The sequence below is a fragment of the Neoarius graeffei genome, chromosome 19 (genome assembly GCF_027579695.1).
Source record: "Neoarius graeffei isolate fNeoGra1 chromosome 19, fNeoGra1.pri, whole genome shotgun sequence".
Lineage (NCBI taxonomy): Eukaryota > Metazoa > Chordata > Actinopteri > Siluriformes > Ariidae > Neoarius > Neoarius graeffei.
In genome coordinates, this window is record NC_083587.1 from 2,504,478 (window position 1) to 2,523,950 (window position 19,473).

Consider the following 19,473-nt stretch of genomic DNA (forward strand, 5'->3'; position numbering starts at 1 on the left):
GGTACCTCTTTCTGGTTTTTGAGCACATGGGCTTTGGAGAAAAGTTTCTTGATCTTCTGCGTCTAGTCTATAAAACAACGGCCTCATCGCCCCCTATTTCAGGCTACACAGGGGCACTCGGCAGGGTGATCCTGCCTCGCCAGCCATCTTTGCTCTGGCCTTAGAACCCCTGGCAGCTGCCATTTGTGCAGAGCCTGAATTTATGGGTATATCTTTAGGCCTTGCGACTCATAAGATCATGCTGTATGCCGACGATATTTTGACCTTTGTCAGACAACCTGAAATCTCCATCCCTACTTTACTTTCCCTGATTGATTCATTCTCCAGACTCTCTGGTTATAAAGTTAATTGGTCAAAGTGTGAAGCTCTTGCTTTGACATCATACTGTCCAAAAACATTGTTTCATCCAGCTGACTTTAGGTGGCCCAGTCAAGGCGTCAAATACCTTGGAATACTGTTTCCACCTGAAATATCAGACATTATGAAAGTGAATATGGAACCCCTACTAGAGAAATTTAAATTAGACATTGAAAGGTGGTCTCCCCTGCATCTGTCCCTGTGGGCCAAAGCTAATGTTTTGAAGATGACAGTAGCTCCTAAATTCAACTATATTATACAGTCTCTGCCAGTAACTCTTCCAATTACCTTGTTTCATAGGTTTGAACAGTTGTGTAATGCTTTCTTGTGGAATGGAAAGCGAGCACGAATCCGACTTAAAAAACTTCAACTCAGAGTTGGCCAGGGGGGTCTTGGAATTCCCAACCTTTTGCTTTATCATTATGCTTTCTGTTTGTGTCATTTGGCACAATGGTCTCTCCCACCAGAAAGAGCTCCACCGTGGTTTTCGGCTCACTATTGCTCTGATCTTAATCTGAACTTGTATTTATCAGCCTCACTTCCCCCAACTGCTCAGAATCATCCTGTCATCTCATGTCTTAAAGAAGTCTGGAGGAAAGTTGCAAAAATTCTTGATTTTAATCCTTTTTTAAACAGTTCATCTAGTGTGTGGTACAATCCATGTTTGCGGATCGGGAAATCCTCACTCTATTGGAAAGAATGGGTACAGAATGGTATTCTAACAATAGGCCATCTTTATGAGGGGCAAGTTCTCAAATCTTTTGCTGACCTACAGACTGAATTTCATTTACAGAAACGTAACCACTGGAGATGCATGCAAATACACAGTCTCTTAAAGAACACATTTAAGACCTCAGCTCCTTTTAGTGCAGACACCCCCTCTCAGATTATGAAACGATATGGAATGGGGCATGAAGCATCTGTATACTACTCAATGCTGTTAGAAAAACAGCACTCTATGCTTGCATTGAAGGCAGTATGAGTATGGGAAAGGGATCTAGATGTAACTTTTTCAGATGACGAGTGGAAAGATGTAATACACAATTTAAAGAATTTGGCACGTGACCTACGCACAAGACTTGTTCAGTTTAAAATAATCAATCGGATGTACTGGACTCCCACTAAACTTTTCAAAGCTAAGCTGACAGCCGACCCAACGTGTTGGAAATGTACAGAGGATGGGACATTAATTCACATGTTATGGGGTTGCCCCAAAATCCAGCAGTTCTGGACAGCTATTCATGAATGTATAGAGAAAATTATTGGTGAAGAAGTGCCGTTTTGTATGCGTTTATTTGTACTAGGCGACCCATCCGTTGTAGAGGATTGTCTTCCCGCTGTCTATGCAGAGTGGGTCCAGACAGCCATTATGCTTGGTAAAAAACTCATAATGCAACAGTGGAAATCTGTACATGCACCTTCAATCATAGACTGGCACACTGCCCTTGTCACGGTGGCGGCATATGAAAAAGTGTCTTTTGACTAATTGAACAGACCAGACTGGTATTACTACAAATGGCATGGATTCTTACAATATATAAATAACACTGATGGTTGAGAATGCTACAGACCCTACTGCCACCCCCCCCCCTTTGCTGTGGCAAACATATGACACTCATGTAACTCTCTAGTGCGGCCTCCTTCCTTTTTTTTAGGTTATCAATGTGTTATTTTATTTATTTTATTTTTTATGTCATTGTTTTCTTTTTTCTGTTAGAGTGAGTGTTGTTTTGTGTAATTGGGTACTTTATATGTTTTGAATTTTTGAAATCAATAAAAATGTTAATCATAAAAAAAGACTTTATAATAATTCCATACAGAATAACACTGTTTGCCGTAACATCGTATTTACATAACTTTTCCGTACAAAATACAGCCAATCCGTACTAGTAGGCATCTCTGGAGGGAGCATCAGACTGTGGAAGTATAACTATATTTTCTATATTTAATACAAGTGCTTCTATATTTAAGCAAGTGCTAGATCGAGTGTGTGACCACTAGGAATCATACAAAAACCTGAACAAAAATAGGGTTAGGTCCTATGACATTCTGATTCACCTCTACTGAATCTAGAATGGACACGGATGCTGTTCTCAGAGTCTTCCAGGTGATCAAAACAATGTCTCTAACAATTAATTTGTTGTCTAAAGATACAACCAGGTTTGAGAAATTCCGCAAATTCAGAAACAACTTCAGAATTTAAACCACAGGTCTGTAAATAATTAGTTGAATCAACTGTGTAGATTTTTTTTTTAGCTACATACATTAGGATAAATAACTTCAAGCATACTGAATTTTTGTTCAGGTTTTTGTACAATTCCTAGATTATTATAAACAACTTTGATGCCTTCTCCTCAACCAGTGAGACGAGGTGGATGCATATAGTTGGACGAGCTTCATTTAAGTGCTCCGTACTCATTTGGTTTGATCGACATTTCCATTAAACATTAAAATCCTAATCAGTAATAATTCCATGAACAATTAGTCTCATGCTGCAGTACTACACTGATAAGTGTTACAGTTAATTCATTATTTGTATGGTGGTAATGACTACTTAAGAGCAAAAGAAAACATTAACAGTCTCATTTTAAACATCACTATAAGGTTACATATTTTAAAACAGTCATAGAACACTGGTCTACAGCCAAAATGCTTCCGAAATAAATATAGTCAAACTTTACTAATTCTGGATCGCTGAGAACAAAAATGAAACTTAAAATTGTTCATTGGCTCGTTTTCAAGATTGGCTCTATGAATAAATCTATGAGTGGGTTTGGATAGTACTTACTTTTTTGGCAAAACAATGAATGATGCAATCTGAAGCCGGTATTGCATCATACATGACATTAGGTTATTCCTGGAAGTCACTGATGATGCATTCATAAGTCAACTGACATCACTCTGCTGAACAAACTGGTCTTATATCAGCTCAAAAAAAAAAAAATTCATACAGTGCTATGCACTCGAGATCAAGTCTTTGCTTGACAAGAGACAAGCTGCCAATAAATAAATAAATAGAAACCCACTGCATACACACAGAATAATGAAGAATCCTATTCAGTACTTATACATAATTGTTTTTTGCAATTTGGTTCATAATACATTTTATTTATAGAAACTTTTTGCTGATTTTCTAGTGTTACATAAAGAGAACAGGTGAAATATCATGTAAACTGACCATAAACACAAGAGACCTAGTTTTACAATTTATATTTAAAACATTACGATCTATACAATGTACATAAGTACAAAATTTAAAATCTTAAATATCTTGGAAGCCATAGCCAATCAGCTGATTAACTGTCACTTCTAATTCAACAAACCAAATTTCATAATAGCCAATTTCATCTCTGAAGCAGACAACTTCTGAAAAATTGTTGACTAGTGTAACATGAACAATAAAGTTCAAAGTACAGGTCATTTTCAGTCAAAACTGTAACAACCATATTTAATTTGACAACTTTAAATCATGCAATGTCTCTGAGTTAGTGCACTTGAAGGTCTTAAATGTAACTAAACAAGCAAACATCTTCCCACACTGTGAGCAGTGAAACGGCTTCTCTCCTGTGTGAATGCGCTGGTGTGTTTGGAAGTGACTCTGCGGAGTCAAACTCTTCCCACACTGTGAGCAGTGATGCGGCTTCTCTCCTGTGTGAATGCGCTGGTGTATTTGGAGATTACTCTGACGAGTAAAACTCTTCCCACACTGTGAGCAGTGATACGGCTTCTCTCCTGCGTGAATGCGCTGGTGTAGTTGGAGAGTACTCTGCTGATTAAAACTCTTTCCACACTGTGACCAGTGTAGGTGCAATTGGTTTTAAGTGATCAATCTCATTAAATCAGTCTCATTGAATCGTTCCATTAATTTTGGTGCTTAATAATAAATTACCAAACAGCTAAATTATGGTATATTCCAACTTATGATCACTTACCGTATTACATAACTCATATGCACCTTTAGAATTCTTTTGAGATTAGGCGACTTCAAGTATATTATTAGGCACAACAAATAGAGTTTCAATAATAATGGAATTTATTATAACAGATAAAAATGAATAATAGCAGTTGGAATCATTATATACAAATGTGATATGGTGTGTGGGTGTGTGTGTGTGTTATCTGAGGCGTGGGGGGGGTCACCACATGGGGGTGACCACGTGTTTCTAAGTAGAACAAAAGAGTTAGCTTTGGTAGATAACTAAGATGTGTTTGTGAGGCCTGTGTGTGTTGAACAAAAGTGTTAGCATGGATTGCTAGCTAAGGTGTGTTTGTGTGTGTGGCCACGTGGCCTGACAAAGAGGTTAGCCTAGCTTGCTAACGAGACAAAAGAATTAGCTGTGTGTTTAGCTAAGGTGTGCTTGTGTGTGGCCTGTGGCCACGTGTGGAGACAAAGATTAGCCTTGTGTGGCTAAGCTAAGACAAAGGAAAGCTAGCTAGGTGTGAGGGTCACCACGTGGGATTTGAGAACAAAGGATTAGCTCAGCTTTGCTAATTCACGAGCTTAACATTCCTAAATCCGCTGAAACCTTGATGAGGTCAGAATATGTGTAATAAGGAAATCAAAATGTTAGTAAGGGATAGAGAAGCATGCACAGCCTATCTATTAAACAATTGAGAGATTACAACAAAACAGAACAATCATCAATTCAACACGCTGCGTGTCTACAGTGTAAACAATTAAACCGTTCCTGAGTTTAAATTCACACTACTTCAATAAAGCTAATTCCTAAGACTAGTTTTATGCCCAAAATGCCAAGTCTTAGTGCAGTATCTTGCCCTTCTGTAGAAAGCAGAGAATTCTTGGAGAGGCTGAGTTTCACAGGAGCTCGTGGAGACGCCCGTAGAAAACAGAGAATTCTTGGTCCAACGCTTCATAGCTCGTGGGAAGAAAAAAAACTGGTCAAACAAGGTGCACAGTGCTTTGGTTAAAAAGGATCCAGTAGCTTCTTAACTTTACATTAAACTGCTTGGGCTGCAGTTTTGCATGTACTCATAAGGAACAGATGAAACTGGTTATAGTCAATTCTGAGTCAAAATCACGCGATTCTAGAGTCTACCGTGGCCAAAGGTAAGTGAAAGAAAAGCGCGAAACTCCAATTCTTGGAAGAAGACATCTATATCTGGTGTGCTCAGCAGAGCAAATCTTTTTGTGTCCAGACAGCTTGAAGTCCAAGACGGAAAGAGCGGAAATGTTGTTCAGTTACTTATGCATTCATGGAGGATGTGACGTTGGTGATCCCGCCCAGTGTGACGTAGGTCAACGCGGAAGTTGGCTGATGGGAAATGTAGTTTCTTAAAGGGACTGTGTATTGTACCTACAGCAGTGATACGGCTTCTCTCCTGTGTGAATGCGCTGGTGTAGTTGGAGAGCACTCTGATGAGTAAAACTCTTCCCACACTGAGCAGTGATATGGCTTCTCTCCTGTGTGAATGTGCTGGTGTCGTTGGAGAGCACTCTGCTGAGGAAAACTCTTCCCACACTGTGAGCAGTGAAACGGCTTCTCTCCTGTGTGAATGTGCTGGTGTCGTTGGAGAGCACTCTGCTGAGTAAAACTTCCCACACTGTGAGCAGCGATACGGCTTCTCTCCTGTGTGAATGCGCTGTTGTAGTTGGAGATGACTCTGCTGAGTAAAACTCTTCCCACACTGTGAGCAGTGATACGTCTTCTCTCCTGTGTGAATGCGCTGGTGTTGTTGGAGATGACTCTGCTGAGTAAAACTCTTTCCACACTGTGAGCAGTGATACGGCTTCTATACTGTGTGAATGCACTGGTGTAGTTGGAGATGACTCTGCTGAGTAAAACTCTTTCCACACTGTGAGCAGTGATACGGCTTCTCTCCTGTGTGAATGCGCTGGTGGGTTTGGAGATGACTCTGCTGAGTAAAACTCTTCCCACACTGTGAGCAGTGAAACGGCTTCTCTCCTGTGTGAATGCGCTGGTGTTGTTGGAGAGGACTCCGTTCAGTAAAACTCTTCCCACACTGTGAGCAGTGATACGGCTTCTCTCCTGTGTGAATGCGCTGGTGTGTTTGGAGAGCACTCTGACGAGTAAAACTCTTCCCACACTGTGAGCAGTGAAACGGCTTCTCTCCTGTGTGAATGCGCTGGTGTGTTTGGAGAGCACTCTGACGAGTAAAACTCTTCCCACACTGTGAGCAGTGATACGGCTTCTCTCCTGTGTGAATGCGCTGGTGTGTTTGGAGAGCACTCTGACAAGTAAAACTCTTTCCACACTGTGAGCAGTGATACGGCTTCTCTCCTGTGTGAATGCGCTGGTGTGTTTGGAGAGCACTCTGCTGAGTAAAACTCTTCCCACACTGTGAGCAGTGATATGGCTTCTCTCCTGTGTGAATGCGCTGGTGTGTTTGGAGAGCACTCTGCTGAGTAAAACTCTTCCCACACTGTGAGCAGTGATACGGCTTCTCTCCTGTGTGAACACGCTGGTGTGTTTGGAGAGCACTCTGACAAGTAAAACTCTTCCCACACTCTGAGCAGTGATACGGCTTCTCTCCTGTGTGAATGCGCTGGTGTGTTTGGAGAGCACTCTGACAAGTAAAACTCTTCCCACACTGTGAGCAGTGATACGGCTTCTCTCCTGTGTGAATGCGCTGGTGTGTTTGGAGAGCACTCTGCTGAGTAAAACTCTTCCCACACTCTGAGCAGTGATGCGGCTTCTCTCCTGTGTGAATGCGCTGGTGTGTTTGGAGAGCACTCTGCTGAGTAAAACTCTTCCCACACTGTGAGCAGTGATACGGCTTTTCTCCTGTGTGTACACGCTGGTGTGTTTGGAGAGCACTCTGACAAGTAAAACTCTTCCCACACTGTGAGCAGTGATACGGCTTCTCTCCTGTGTGAATGCGCTGGTGTTTTTGGAGAGCACTCTGCTGAGTAAAACTCTTCCCACACTGTGAGCAGTGATGCGGCTTCTCTCCTGTGTGAATGCGCTGGTGTAGTCGGAGAGCACTCTGATGAGTAAAACTCTTCCCACACTGTGAGCAGTGATACGGCTTCTCTCCTGTGTGAATGCGCTGGTGTTTTTGGAGAGCACTCTGCTGAGTAAAACTCTTCCCACACTGTGAGCAGTGATGCGGCTTCTCTCCTGTGTGAATGCGCTGGTGTTGTTGGAGATGACTCTGACGAATAAAACTTTTCCCACACTGTGAGCAGTGATACAGCTTCTCTCCTGTGTGAATGCGCTGGTGTATTTGGAGAGCACTCTGACGAGTAAAACTCTTCCCACACTGTGGGCAGTGAAACAGCTTCTCTCCTGTACGAATCCGCTGGTGTCGTTGGAGAGCACTCTGCTGAGTAAAACACTTTCCACACTGTGAGCAGTGATATGGCTTCTCTCTTGTGTGAAGGCGCTGGTGTAGTTGGAGATAATTCTGCTGAGTAAAACTCTTTCCACACTGTGAGCAGTGATACGGCTTCTCTCTTGTCTGAATGCGCTGGTGTATTTGGAGAGCACTCTGACGAGTAAAACTCTTCCCACACTGTGAGCAGTGAAACGGCTTCTCTCCTGTGTGAATCCGCTGGTGTCGTTGGAGATCACTCTGCTGAGTAAAACTCTTTCCGCACTGTGAGCAGTGAAACGGCTTCTCTCCTGTGTGAATCCGCTGGTGTCGTTGGAGATCACTCTGCTCAGTAAAACTCTTCCCACACTGTGAGCAGTGATACAGGTTCTCTCCTGTGTGAATGCGCTGGTGTTGTTGGAGAGCACTCTGCTGAGTAAAACTCTTCCCACACTTTGAGCAGTGATGCAGCTTCTCTCCTGTGTGAATGCGCTGGTGTTTTCGGAGATGACTCTGATGAGTAAAACTCTTCCCAGACTGTGAGCAGTGATACGGCTTCTCTCCTGTGTGAATCCGCTGGTGTTGTCGGAGAGCACTCTGACGAGTAAAACTTTTCCCACGCTGTGAGCAGTGATACGGCTTTTCCCCTGTGTGAATGCGCTGGTGTGTCTTGAGTGCATTCTGATAACTAAAACGCTTTCCACAATCTGAGCAGTGGTGAATTTCCTTCTGTATATCATTACGGGAAGTATCAGAATGGATAATATCAGTTGATGTTGGTTGATGACTGGAGCATTTGGAGGGGATCTGAAGCTTGTATTTAATCTCTCCTGATTCTCGCAGTCTCACGTACTCTTCATAGTGGCATCTCTGGATATGCTTGTCGAGGTAAATTGGAGATGCATCGGAACGAGGGCATGTGGAGCATGAAAAGACTTGCAGCAGAGCGTTCTTTACTTCTGGAGAAATTAAAGGACAAAAATAAATTGAACATGAAATGCAACAAGATTATAAAATATAACACTAACCCAATGTAAGGAGTGCTTTTACTGAAACTTAATCAAGATTCTACATGAATTAAGACTGAGACAAAAACAAAAGGTTGCAGACTAAGACATAGCAGCCTCTAGTTTGGAATACTGGGAGATTCAATAAGGTCCTGGAACAGCAGCCATGTGCAGCACTGCCCATAGCCCCGTGGGTCTGAGCGACCAAAAGGGAGTTGTTGGTTCCTGTTGGACATCATGTCAAGTCTAGGTAATGGCAAGCCTAGCCTTATTTACATCTCATCCAGGATTGAGAAGGAAACTCAGCCCTCACATTCAAGGTTCTAAAAGATCCAAAAATGGGCCTTATTTATCAAACTGGATATGGATAGATTTATTTGCAAATAGTTTCTAGTAGCATTTACACAAGCAAATATGTATTTTCTATCTGGATTTTTTATATGGATTAGGTTGTCAAGTTTAAAACACTTATTAATTTCAATTACACACTAATTTCATGAAATTAAGTTTTGTGGGATTTTGTGAAGCCCCATGATTCATATGAATGTAATTGATGAAAGCAAGCCAACATCCATAAATTAAGACATATAACAATAGTCATTTCATTTAAATGTAGGCATATAAAAAACAAAAAAAAAAAAAACACTGCATCGTTTCAGATGGCATTCAAGTAGGTCTGCAGCAGTAGGAATTTCCTTACTGCAGTATTTGAAGAATGCCATGGTGTGATTTGTAGGAATAAAGCAACCAAACCTCCATGTGTTTAATTGTTCGTGAATTCATCAGACACTATTTGTTCCTTAACATGTTGAAGTTCTTCAGCTGCAAGAGTTTAAAGTGCATATCCTGGACCAATTTATTTCTTTATATATGAAAAGTATGTCCCTTTACACACTCATCCAGAAGGGTAATTTTGCACAAGACCATCTGTCGACAGCAGAAAAAAATAAAATAAAATAAAACGCGTCTGGAAAAATCCCAAGGGAGTCTGGAGCCAGATTTGTGACGTCACCTGCGGAAGCGCCAGCAGGCTGCGAGAGCTTGCACAGTTTCAGTGCACAGCCTGTGTAGACCAAGCGCTCCCATTTCTCTCATTGTCCAGTCTTTTGGGAAACGATGAGTACTAATCCCATCATGACTGGTGTTGCTACACCCTCCTCCGATACATCTGTTAACCATTTTAATAATTATGTAATAACGAAGAAATTTGCAGAAAACCACCAGGTCATTTTCTCATAAACAAACCAGCGCTGACGTAGGATTCAGAGGGAGGCGTTCCGCACGCGACATCATGAAAATCAGTGTTTGCCGGGAAATTCAAATGCCAAGTTTTTCCAGAGGTGGACCGATTCGCCTCAAATGGCTTGATTTCAACTGAATTTTTCTGGTATTGCGCAAGGTAAAAAAATTTCAGAGAATGCAGAATGTTATAGAGATTTGACCAAAGTTTAATATAAAATAGGAGAATTACATTGATCTTGCTCCTGAATTTACCCGTGATATGCACTTTAAGGAGCTAAAATTTAACATAAATAAAAAGATAAGTTCTCCATGGTATGACTCTTGTGGAATTATTGAATTCCATAAAAATACTAAAACTGCTATTGCTTGTTAAATTGCTTGATAATATAACCAATCGCATATGCTCCTGAAATAAAGCAAATGTGTTGCAATTGATTTTTATAATGGTTGATGGGTTTGACTGACATCTGCATTATCCAATTAACAACTTCGCTTGGTTCAGACACACTGCATGTGTGTGTGTTCAACTAACTTCTTTCCAGCCAGCTGGTTATATTGCACTGAAGGTATTATAATGACGCCCCCCCCCAGTGTTTCTGTAATATGGGGAGGTCTGACATTATCCTATGTGTTTGCTGTGACAACGCATTCCCCCCCCCCCGATTTCTCCCCAATTTAGCCATGGCCAATTCCCACCCATCAGACTCCTCTCCAGTATCACATAACAGCTACCAACCAGGGAGGGCTATCATGTGCTTCCTCCAAGAGAAGAAACACCAGTTGACCACGTTTTACTCATACAATGTCAGGGGGCTGCAAAGCACACTCAGACGAAAGCCCAATCCACTTACTTCCCATTAAATGTGCTCTCACACACCCATGACTGACCAGTGTAACTGACAGGGCAGAGAAGAGACAGCATGCCATCTCTCCCTCCCAGAGAGCCCAGACAATTTTGCTCTCTTGAGCTCCCAACCACAGATGATTGTGGCGTCATCAGGATTTGAAAGTGGGAATATCTGGATGATGGCGAGGATGACGGGGACAACACTTTTCTGCTGTGCCACTCAGGATCCACAGGGCATGCATTTTACGCTACTTCTGGTTAAACTGGGCATGATGAATAAAACTACAATAATATCTTGTGGTTTACTACAACCCCGATTCCAATAAAGTTGGGACAAAGTACAAATTGTAAATAAAAACAGAATGCAATGATGTGGAAGTTTCAAAATTCAATATTTTATTCAGAACAGAACATAGATGACATACCAAATGTTTAAACTGAGAAAACGTGTCATTTAAAGAGAAAAATTAGGTGATTTTAAATTTCATGACAACAACACATCTCAAAAAAGTTGGGACAAGGCCATGTTTACCACTGTGAGACATCCCCTTTTCTCTTTACAACAGTCTGTAAATGTCTGGGGACTGAGGAGACAAGTTGCTCAAGTTTAGGGATAGGAATGTTAACCCATTCTTGTCTAATGTAGGATTCTAGTTGCTCAACTGTCTTAGGTCTTTTTTGTCGTATCTTCCGTTTTATGATGCGCCAAATGTTTCCTATGGGTGAAAGATCTGGACTGCAGGCTGGCCAGTTCAGTACCCGGACCCTTCTTCTACGCAGCCATGATGCTGTAATTGATGCAGTATGTAGTTTGGCATTGTCATGTTGGAAAACGCAAGGTCTTCCCTGAAAGAGACGTCGTCTGGATGGGAGCATATGTTGCTCTCGAACCCGGATATACCTTTCAGCATTGGTGTCTTTCCAGATGTGTAAGCTGCCCATGCCACACGCACTAATGCAACCCCGTACCATCAGAGATGCAGGCTTCTGAACTGAGCGCTGATAACTTGGGTCGTCCTTCTCCTCTTTAGTCCGAATGACACGGTGTCCCTGATTTCCATAAAGAGCTTCAAATTTTGATTCGTCTGACCACAGACCAGTTTTCCACTTTGCCACAGTCCATTTTAAATGAAGCCTTGGCCCAGAGAAGACGTCTGCGCTTCTGGATCATGTTTAGATACGGCTTCTTCTTTGAACTACAGAGTTTTAGCTGGCAACGGCGGATGGCACGGTGAATTGTGTTCACAGATAATGTTCTCTGGAAATATTCCTGAGCCCATTTTGTGATTTCCAATAAAGAAGCATGCCTGTATGTGATGCAGTGCCGTCTAAGGGCCCGAAGATCATGGGGCCAGAAAAACCGGTTCCAGGCTAGCACCAACTCTCTGCTGGGCCAGAGGAAAGAACCGCTTACGTCGGGGGGGGGGGGGGGGAGGAGTTGTTAATACCAACAACAATAACAAGACCGCGAAAGATCGCCATTTTTAAGTGACGAGAAGCAGCAGCTGTACAAACGCGAAGTCATCCATTATTATTATTGCTGCTGCTTCTTCCATGTTGTTTTTGCTTCGATATTCGCGCCAAGGTTTATGCAAACGTAGCGACATAACTGACGTATACAGCAACGTAACGACGTATACAGCGACGTAACTGACGTGGCTCTGCTTAGCACCGCAAGCTATGGAAAAGCAAACTGGTTCTCAGCTGGCTCGCAAGTTGAACGAGTTGTGAACCAGCACTGGCCCCGAACCAGCCCTGGAACTGATTTGGTGGAAAAGAGGCAACAGAGATTCTTCCAGATTCTCTGAATCTTTTGATGATATTATGCACTGTAGATGATGATATGTTCAAACTCTTTGCAATTTTACACTGTCGAACTCCTTTCTGATATTGCTCCACTATTTGTGGGCACAGAATTAGGGGGATAGGTGATCCTCTTCCCATCTTTACTTCTGAGAGCCGCTGCCACTCCAAGATACTCTTTTTATACCCAGTCATGTTAATGACCTATTGCCAATTGACCTAATGAGTTGCAATTTTGTCCTCCAGCTGTTCCTTTTTTGTACCTTTAACTTTTCCAGCCTCTTATTGCCCCTGTCCCAACTTTTTTGAGATGTGTTGCTGTCATGAAATTTCAAATGAGCCAATATTTGGCATGAAATTTCAAAATGTCTCACTTTTGACATTTGATATGTTTTCTATGTTCTATTGTGAATACAATATCAGTTTTTGAGATTTGTAAATTATTGCATTCCATTTTTATTTACAATTTGTACTCTGTCCCAACTTCTTTGGAATCGGGGTTGTATATACAGTGGTGCTTGAAAGTTTGTGAACCTTTTAGAATTTTCTATATTTCTGCATAAATATGACCTAAAACATCATCAGATTTTCACCCAAGTCCTAAAAGTAGATAAAGAGAACCCAGTTAAACAAATGAGACAAGAATATTATACTTGGTCATTTATTTATTGAGGAAAGTGATCCAATATTACATATCTGTGAGTGGCAAAAGTATGTGAACCTCTAGGATTAGCAGTTAATTTGAAGGTGAAATTAGAGTCAGGTATTTTCAATCAATGGGATGACAATCAGGTGTGAGTGGGCACCCTGTTTTATTTAAAAAACAGATATATTAAAGTCTGACCTTCACAACACATGTTTGTGGTAGTGCATCATGGCATGAACAAAGGAGATTTCTGGGGACCTCAGAAAAAGCGTTGTTGATGCTCATCAGGCTGGAAAAGGTTATAAAACCATCTCTAAAGAGTTTGGACTCCACCAATCCACAGTCAGACAGTGTGTGTACAAGTAGAGGAAATTCAAGACCATTGTTACCCTCCCCAGGAGTGGTCAACCAACAGAGATCACTCCAAGAGCAAGGTGTGTAATAGTCGGCGAAGTCACAAAGGACCCCAGAGTAACTTCTAAGCAACTGAAGGCCTCTCTCACATCGGCTAAAGTTACTGTTCATGAGTCCACCATCAGGAGAACACTAAACAACAATGGTGTGCATGGTAAGGCTGCAAGGAGAAAGCCACTGCTCTCCAAAAAGAACATTGCTGCTTGTCTGCAGTTTGCTAAAGATCATGTGGACAAGCCAGAAAGCTATTGGAAAAATGTTTTGTGGATGGATGAGACCAAAATAGAACTTTTTGGTTTAAATGAGAAGCATTATGTTTGGAGAAAGGAAAACACTGCAATCCAGCATAAGAACTTTATCCCATCTGTGAAACATGGTGGTGGTACTATCATGGTTTGGGCCTGTTTTGATGCATCTGGGCCAGGACAGCTTGCCATCATTGGTGGAACAATGAATTCTGAATTATACCAGTGAATTCTAAAGGAAAATGTCAGGACATCTGTCCATGAACTGAATCTCAAGAGAAGGTGGGTCATGCAGCAAGACAACGACCCTAAGCACACAAGTCGTTCTACCAAAGAATGGTTAAAGAAGAATAAAGTTAATGTTTTGGAATGGCCAAGTCAAAGTCCTGACCTTAATCCAATGGAAATGTTGTGGAAGGACCTGAAGTGAGCAGTTCATGTGAGGAAACCCACCAACATCCCAGAGTTGAAGCTGTTCTGTATGGACGAATGGGCTAAAATTCCTCCAAGCCAATGTGCAGGACTGATCAACAGTTACCGGAAATGTTTAGTTGCAGTTATTGCTGCACAAGGGGGTCACACCAGATACTGAAAGCAAAGGTTCACATATTTTTGCCACTCACAGATATGTAATATTGGATCATTTTCCTCAATAAATAAATGACCAAGTATAATATTTTTGTCTCATTTGTTTAACTGGGTTCTCTTTATCTACTTTTAGGACTTGGGTGAAAATCTGATGATGTTTTAGGTCATATTTATGCAGAAATATAGAAAATTCTAAAGGGTTCACAAACTTTCAAGCACCACTGTAGTCAGTTTTGCAATAGCAAGATATGCAGTGTGCAGACTTCACGTGTCTCAAAGGAAGCTGATAGACTTCACCTTCTCTGGTTGGTCACGGTCATATGATCGAGAAGACCTACCTGGTTGGTGGAACAGGCCAAAATGAGTTCTCTGGGGAATGCTCTAGTTATTGCAGACTGCATTGTACAACAGCTTTCATCCCAGAAACACTGGTAGGCTCAGAAACATCACGAAATGATGCAGAAAATAACCTCTATAACCTCTTAGACAAAAGTAACACCTTGCTGTCTGGTTGTTCCTGTAGGTGCAGGACTGAGTTCTTTGGTGTACTCCTCTTCATACCACACCAAGAGCTCCTGTCCTGGGTTAATGGGTCGACAGCAACGATACAGAATTCCCCCTTGATACTCAAATGCCACAAGATTCTGTTGTTCTTCATTACAGGCACAATTCACATACCTAAAAGAGTGAGGCAACGTTTCAGAAAAAGGTAAAAAATCAGATCAGAGTTACAGACTTGGAGAAAGCATGGTGGAGATATCAATGACATGAAGATAAAGTTCTTCCAACAAATGAGGAGCTGTAAAATCAAATCACTAAAATGACCCAACAGCTAGTGTACTGCTCACCTCATCCAATTCACATGCGTCTCTCTTTTGGCATCGATGTATTCTTCACACTGCATGCTCCTGTATACCTGAAGAAAAATACCACATTTACTTTTTTTTTTTACACAAAATCAATACAGTGGGGTAAAAAAAGTATTTAGTCAGCCACCAATTGTGCAAGTTCTCCCACTTAAAAAGATGAGAGGCGCCTGTAATTTTCATCATAGGTACACTTCAACTATGAGAGACAGAATGGGGGGAAAGAATCCAGGAAATCACATTGTAGGATTTTTAATGAATTAATTGGTAAATTCCTCGGTAAAATAAGAATTTGGTCACCTACAAACAAGATTTCTGGCTCTCACAGACCTGTAACTTCTTTAAGAGGCTCCTCTGTCCTTCACTCGTTACCTGTATTAATGGCACCTGTTTGAACTCATCAGTATAAAAGACACCTGTCCACAACCTCAAACAGTCACACTCCAAACTCCACTATGGCCAAGACCAAAGAGCTGTCAAAGGACACCAGAAACAAAATTGTAGACCTGCACCAGGCTGGGAAGACTGAATCTGCAATAGGTAAGCAGCTTGGTGTGAAGAAATCAACTGTGGGAGCAATTATTAGAAAATGGAAGACATACAAGACCACTGATAATCTCCCTCGATCTGGGGCTCCACGCAAGATCTCACCCCGTGGGGTAAAAATGATCACAAAAACGGTGAGCAAAAATCCCAGAACCACACGGGGGGACCTAGTGAATGACCTGCAGAGAGCTGGGACCAAAGTAACAAAGGCTACCATCAGTAACACACTACGCCGCCAGGGACTCAAATCCTGCAGTGCCAGACGTGTCCCCCTGCTTAAGCCAGTACATGTCCAGGCCCGTCTGAAGTTTGCTAGAGAGCATTTGGATGATCCAGAAGAGGATTGGGAGAATGTCATATGGTCAGATGAAACCAAAATAGAACTTTTTGGTAAAAACTCAACTTGTCGTGTTTGGAGGAGAAAGAATGCTGAGTTGCATCCAAAGAACACCGTACCTACTGTGAAACATGAGGGTGGAAACATCATGCTTTGGGGCTGTTTTTTTGCAAAGGGACCAGAACGACTGATCCGTGTACAACCCCGATTCCAAAAAAGTTGGGACAAAGTACAAATTGTAAATAAAAACGGAATGCAATAATTTACAAATCTCAAAAACTGATATTGTATTCACAATAGAACATAGACAACATATCAAATGTCAAAAGTGAGACATTTTGAAATTTCATGCCAAATATTGGCTCATTTGAAATTTCATGACAGCAACACATCTCAAAAAAGTTGGGACAGGGGCAATAAGAGGCTGGAAAAGTTAAAGGTACAAAAAAGGAACAGCTGGAGGACCAAATTGCAACTCATTAGGTCAATTGGCAATAAGTCATTAACATGACTGGGTATAAAAAGAGCATCTTGGAGTGGCAGCGGCTCTCAGAACTAAAGATGGGAAGAGGATCACCAATCCCCCTAATTCTGCGCCGACAAATAGTGGAGCAATATCAGAAAGGAGTTCGACAGTGTAAAATTGCAAAGAGTTTGAACATATCATCTACAGTGCATAATAATCATCAAAAGATTCAGAGAATCTGGAAGAATCTCTGTGCGTAAGGGTCAAGGCCGGAAAACCATACTGGGTGCCCGTGATCTTCGGGCCCTTAGACGGCACTGCATCACATACAGGCATGCTTCTTTATTGGAAATCACAAAATGAGCTCAGGAATATTTCCAGAGAACATTATCTGTGAACACAATTCACCGTGCCATCCGCCGTTGAACTACAGAGTTTTAGCTGGCAAAGAAGAAGCTGTATCTAAACATGACCCAGAAGCGCAGACGTCTTCTCTGGGCCAAGGCTCATTTAAAATGGACTGTGGCAAAGTGGAAAACTGTTCTGTGGTCAGACGAATCAAAATGTGAAGTTCTTTATGGAAATCAGGGACGCCGTGTCATTCGGACTAAAGAGGAGAAGGACGACCCAAGTTGTTATCAGCGCTCAGTTCAGAAGCCTGCATCTCTGATGGTATGGGGTTGCATTAGTGTGTGTGGCATGGGCAGCTTACACATCTGGAAAGACGCCATCAATGCTGAAAAGTATATCCAGGTTCTAGAGCAACATATGCTCCCATCCAGATGATGTCTCTTTCAGGGAAGACCTTGCATTTTCCAACATGACAATGCCAAACCACATACTGCATCAATTACAGCATCATGGCTGCGTAGAAGAAGGGTCCGGGTACTGAACTGGCCAGCCTGCAGTCCAGATCTTTCACCCATAGAAAACATTTGGGGCATCACAAAACAGAAGATACAACAAAAAAGACCTAAGACAGTTGAGCAACTAGAATCCTACATTAGACAAGAGTGGGTTAACATTCCTATCCCTAAACTTGAGCAACTTGTCTCCTCAGTCCCCAGACGTTTACAGACTGTTGTAAAGAGAAAAGGGGATGTCTCACAGTGGTAAACATGGCCTTGTCCCAACTTTTTTGAGATGTGGTGTTGTCATGAAATTTAAAATCACCTAATTTTTCTCTTTAAATGATACATTTTCTCAGTTTAAATATTTGATATGTCATCTATGTTCTATTCTGAATAAAATATGGAATTTTGAAACTTCCACATCATTGCATTCTGTTTTTATTTACAATTTGTACTTTGTCCCAACTTTTTTGGAATCAGGGTTGTAAAGGAAAGAATGAATGGGGCCATGTATCGTGAGATTTTGAGTGAAAACCTCCTTCCATCAGCAAGGGCACTGAAGATGAAACGTGGCTGGGTCTTTCAGCATGACAATGATCCCAAGCACACCGCCCGGGCAACGAATGAGTGGCTTCGTAAGAAGCATTTCAAGGTCCTGGAGTGGTCTAGCCAGTCTCCAAATCTCAACCCCATAGAAAATCTTTGGAGGGAGCTGAAAGTCCGTGTTGCCCAGCGACAGCCCCAAAACATCACTGCTCTACAGGAGATCTGCATGGAGGAATGGGCCAAAATACCAGCAACAGTGTGTGAAAACCTTGTGAAGACTTACAGAAAACGTTTGACCTCTGTCATTGCCAACAAAGGGTATATAACAAAGTATTGAGATGACCTTTTGTTATTGACCAAATACTTATTTTCCACCATAATTTGCAAATAAATTCTTAAAACATCAGACAATGTGATTTTCTGGATTTTTTTTTCTCATTTTGTCTCTCATAGTTGCGGTATACCTATGATGAAAATTACAGGCCTCTCTCATCTTTTTAAGTGGGAGAACTTGCACAGTTGGTGACTGACTAAATACTTTTTTTTGCCCCACTGTATGTGGCTTTAAATGAGGTTTACAGAAACAAGAACAATGGCTCATGCCAATATTATTAAGCCTCATGAAGGCTGAATTAAAGGCTTTTGACTGTATCTTAAGATTCACAAAACAGCTGGCAAGCTCCAAGATGAATTTAGTAACTATAGGAAAATGCAGGTGTAGGTTGAATTGGGATTAATTAAATTATAAATTATGTGATAATTGATAATTAAATTAATCAATTTATAAATAAAGATCAGTCTCATAAAATCTTAAATTATTAATCTTAATACTCACCGTGAATGGTTACACTCAAGATTAATGGTAGCTCTGTATTAGATGGGAAACCCAGTTGTATACAAAAGCTAAATTCTGAAGGAAAAAGGAGTTCTAAATAGTTGACCTTGTGAATAAACAACAGGAACAAGTAAAATGCAATTCAATTTTATTAGCTTTTATTTGTCTACTACTCACTAATAATAATAAACTCAAAATACATTCAATGTCAGCAAAGGTAATAACAAGACAAAACAATGGAACAATTACACCTGGACTATAAATTTGAGGGAAAGAGAGAGAGAAAGAGATAGAAGGAAAAAGAAAAGAATCCCTTGTGTGTGCGTGTGTGAGGCTAGGGCAAGCCGATGCGTGTGTGTGTGTGTGTGACCTAGCTTGTCGTTAGCTAAAACAAAGGAATGTTAGCTAAAACAAAGGAATGTTAGCTAAATAGAACAAAGGATTAGCTCTGTGGCTAATGTGTGCTTTGTGTAGGTATCTGTGGGCAGATGCTAATGCTAGCCACTCTGGCAATGCTTAAACAAAATGGCGGTCAGTGCCTAGGTGTCGTATCACAGGTAACTCAATGAGGAAGGTATCAAAAT

At 41.4% G+C, this 19,473-nt stretch overlaps 2 protein-coding genes and 1 pseudogene across 5 annotated transcripts in view; all 3 read right to left on the reverse strand.

Annotated features, from left to right (window-relative positions):
- Positions 1-3,529: 3,529 nt before the first annotated feature.
- Positions 3,530-4,502, reverse strand: LOC132868080 (zinc finger protein 120-like). Its single transcript, XM_060901043.1, has 2 exons — positions 4,498-4,502; positions 3,530-4,157 (listed from the first exon to the last, which is right to left on the reverse strand). The coding sequence occupies exons 1-2, from the start codon at positions 4,500-4,502 to the stop codon at positions 3,806-3,808; spliced, it is 357 nt and encodes a 118-aa protein (XP_060757026.1). The 3' UTR covers positions 3,530-3,805.
- Positions 4,373-14,762, reverse strand: LOC132868081 (zinc finger protein 850-like; annotated as a pseudogene).
- The window catches only part of LOC132867719 (histone-lysine N-methyltransferase PRDM7-like), a 58,141-nt gene continuing 53,290 nt past the window's right edge, over positions 14,623-19,473 (reverse strand). For all 4 annotated transcript variants that reach the window (XM_060900728.1, XM_060900729.1, XM_060900730.1 and 1 more), the window contains 2 exons: positions 15,291-15,358; positions 14,623-15,120 (listed from right to left, as the gene is read on the reverse strand). In XM_060900728.1, the coding sequence (XP_060756711.1) occupies positions 14,925-15,120; positions 15,291-15,358 (264 nt within the window). In that variant the 3' untranslated portion in view covers positions 14,623-14,924. The remainder of the gene's footprint in view (positions 15,121-15,290; positions 15,359-19,473) is intronic.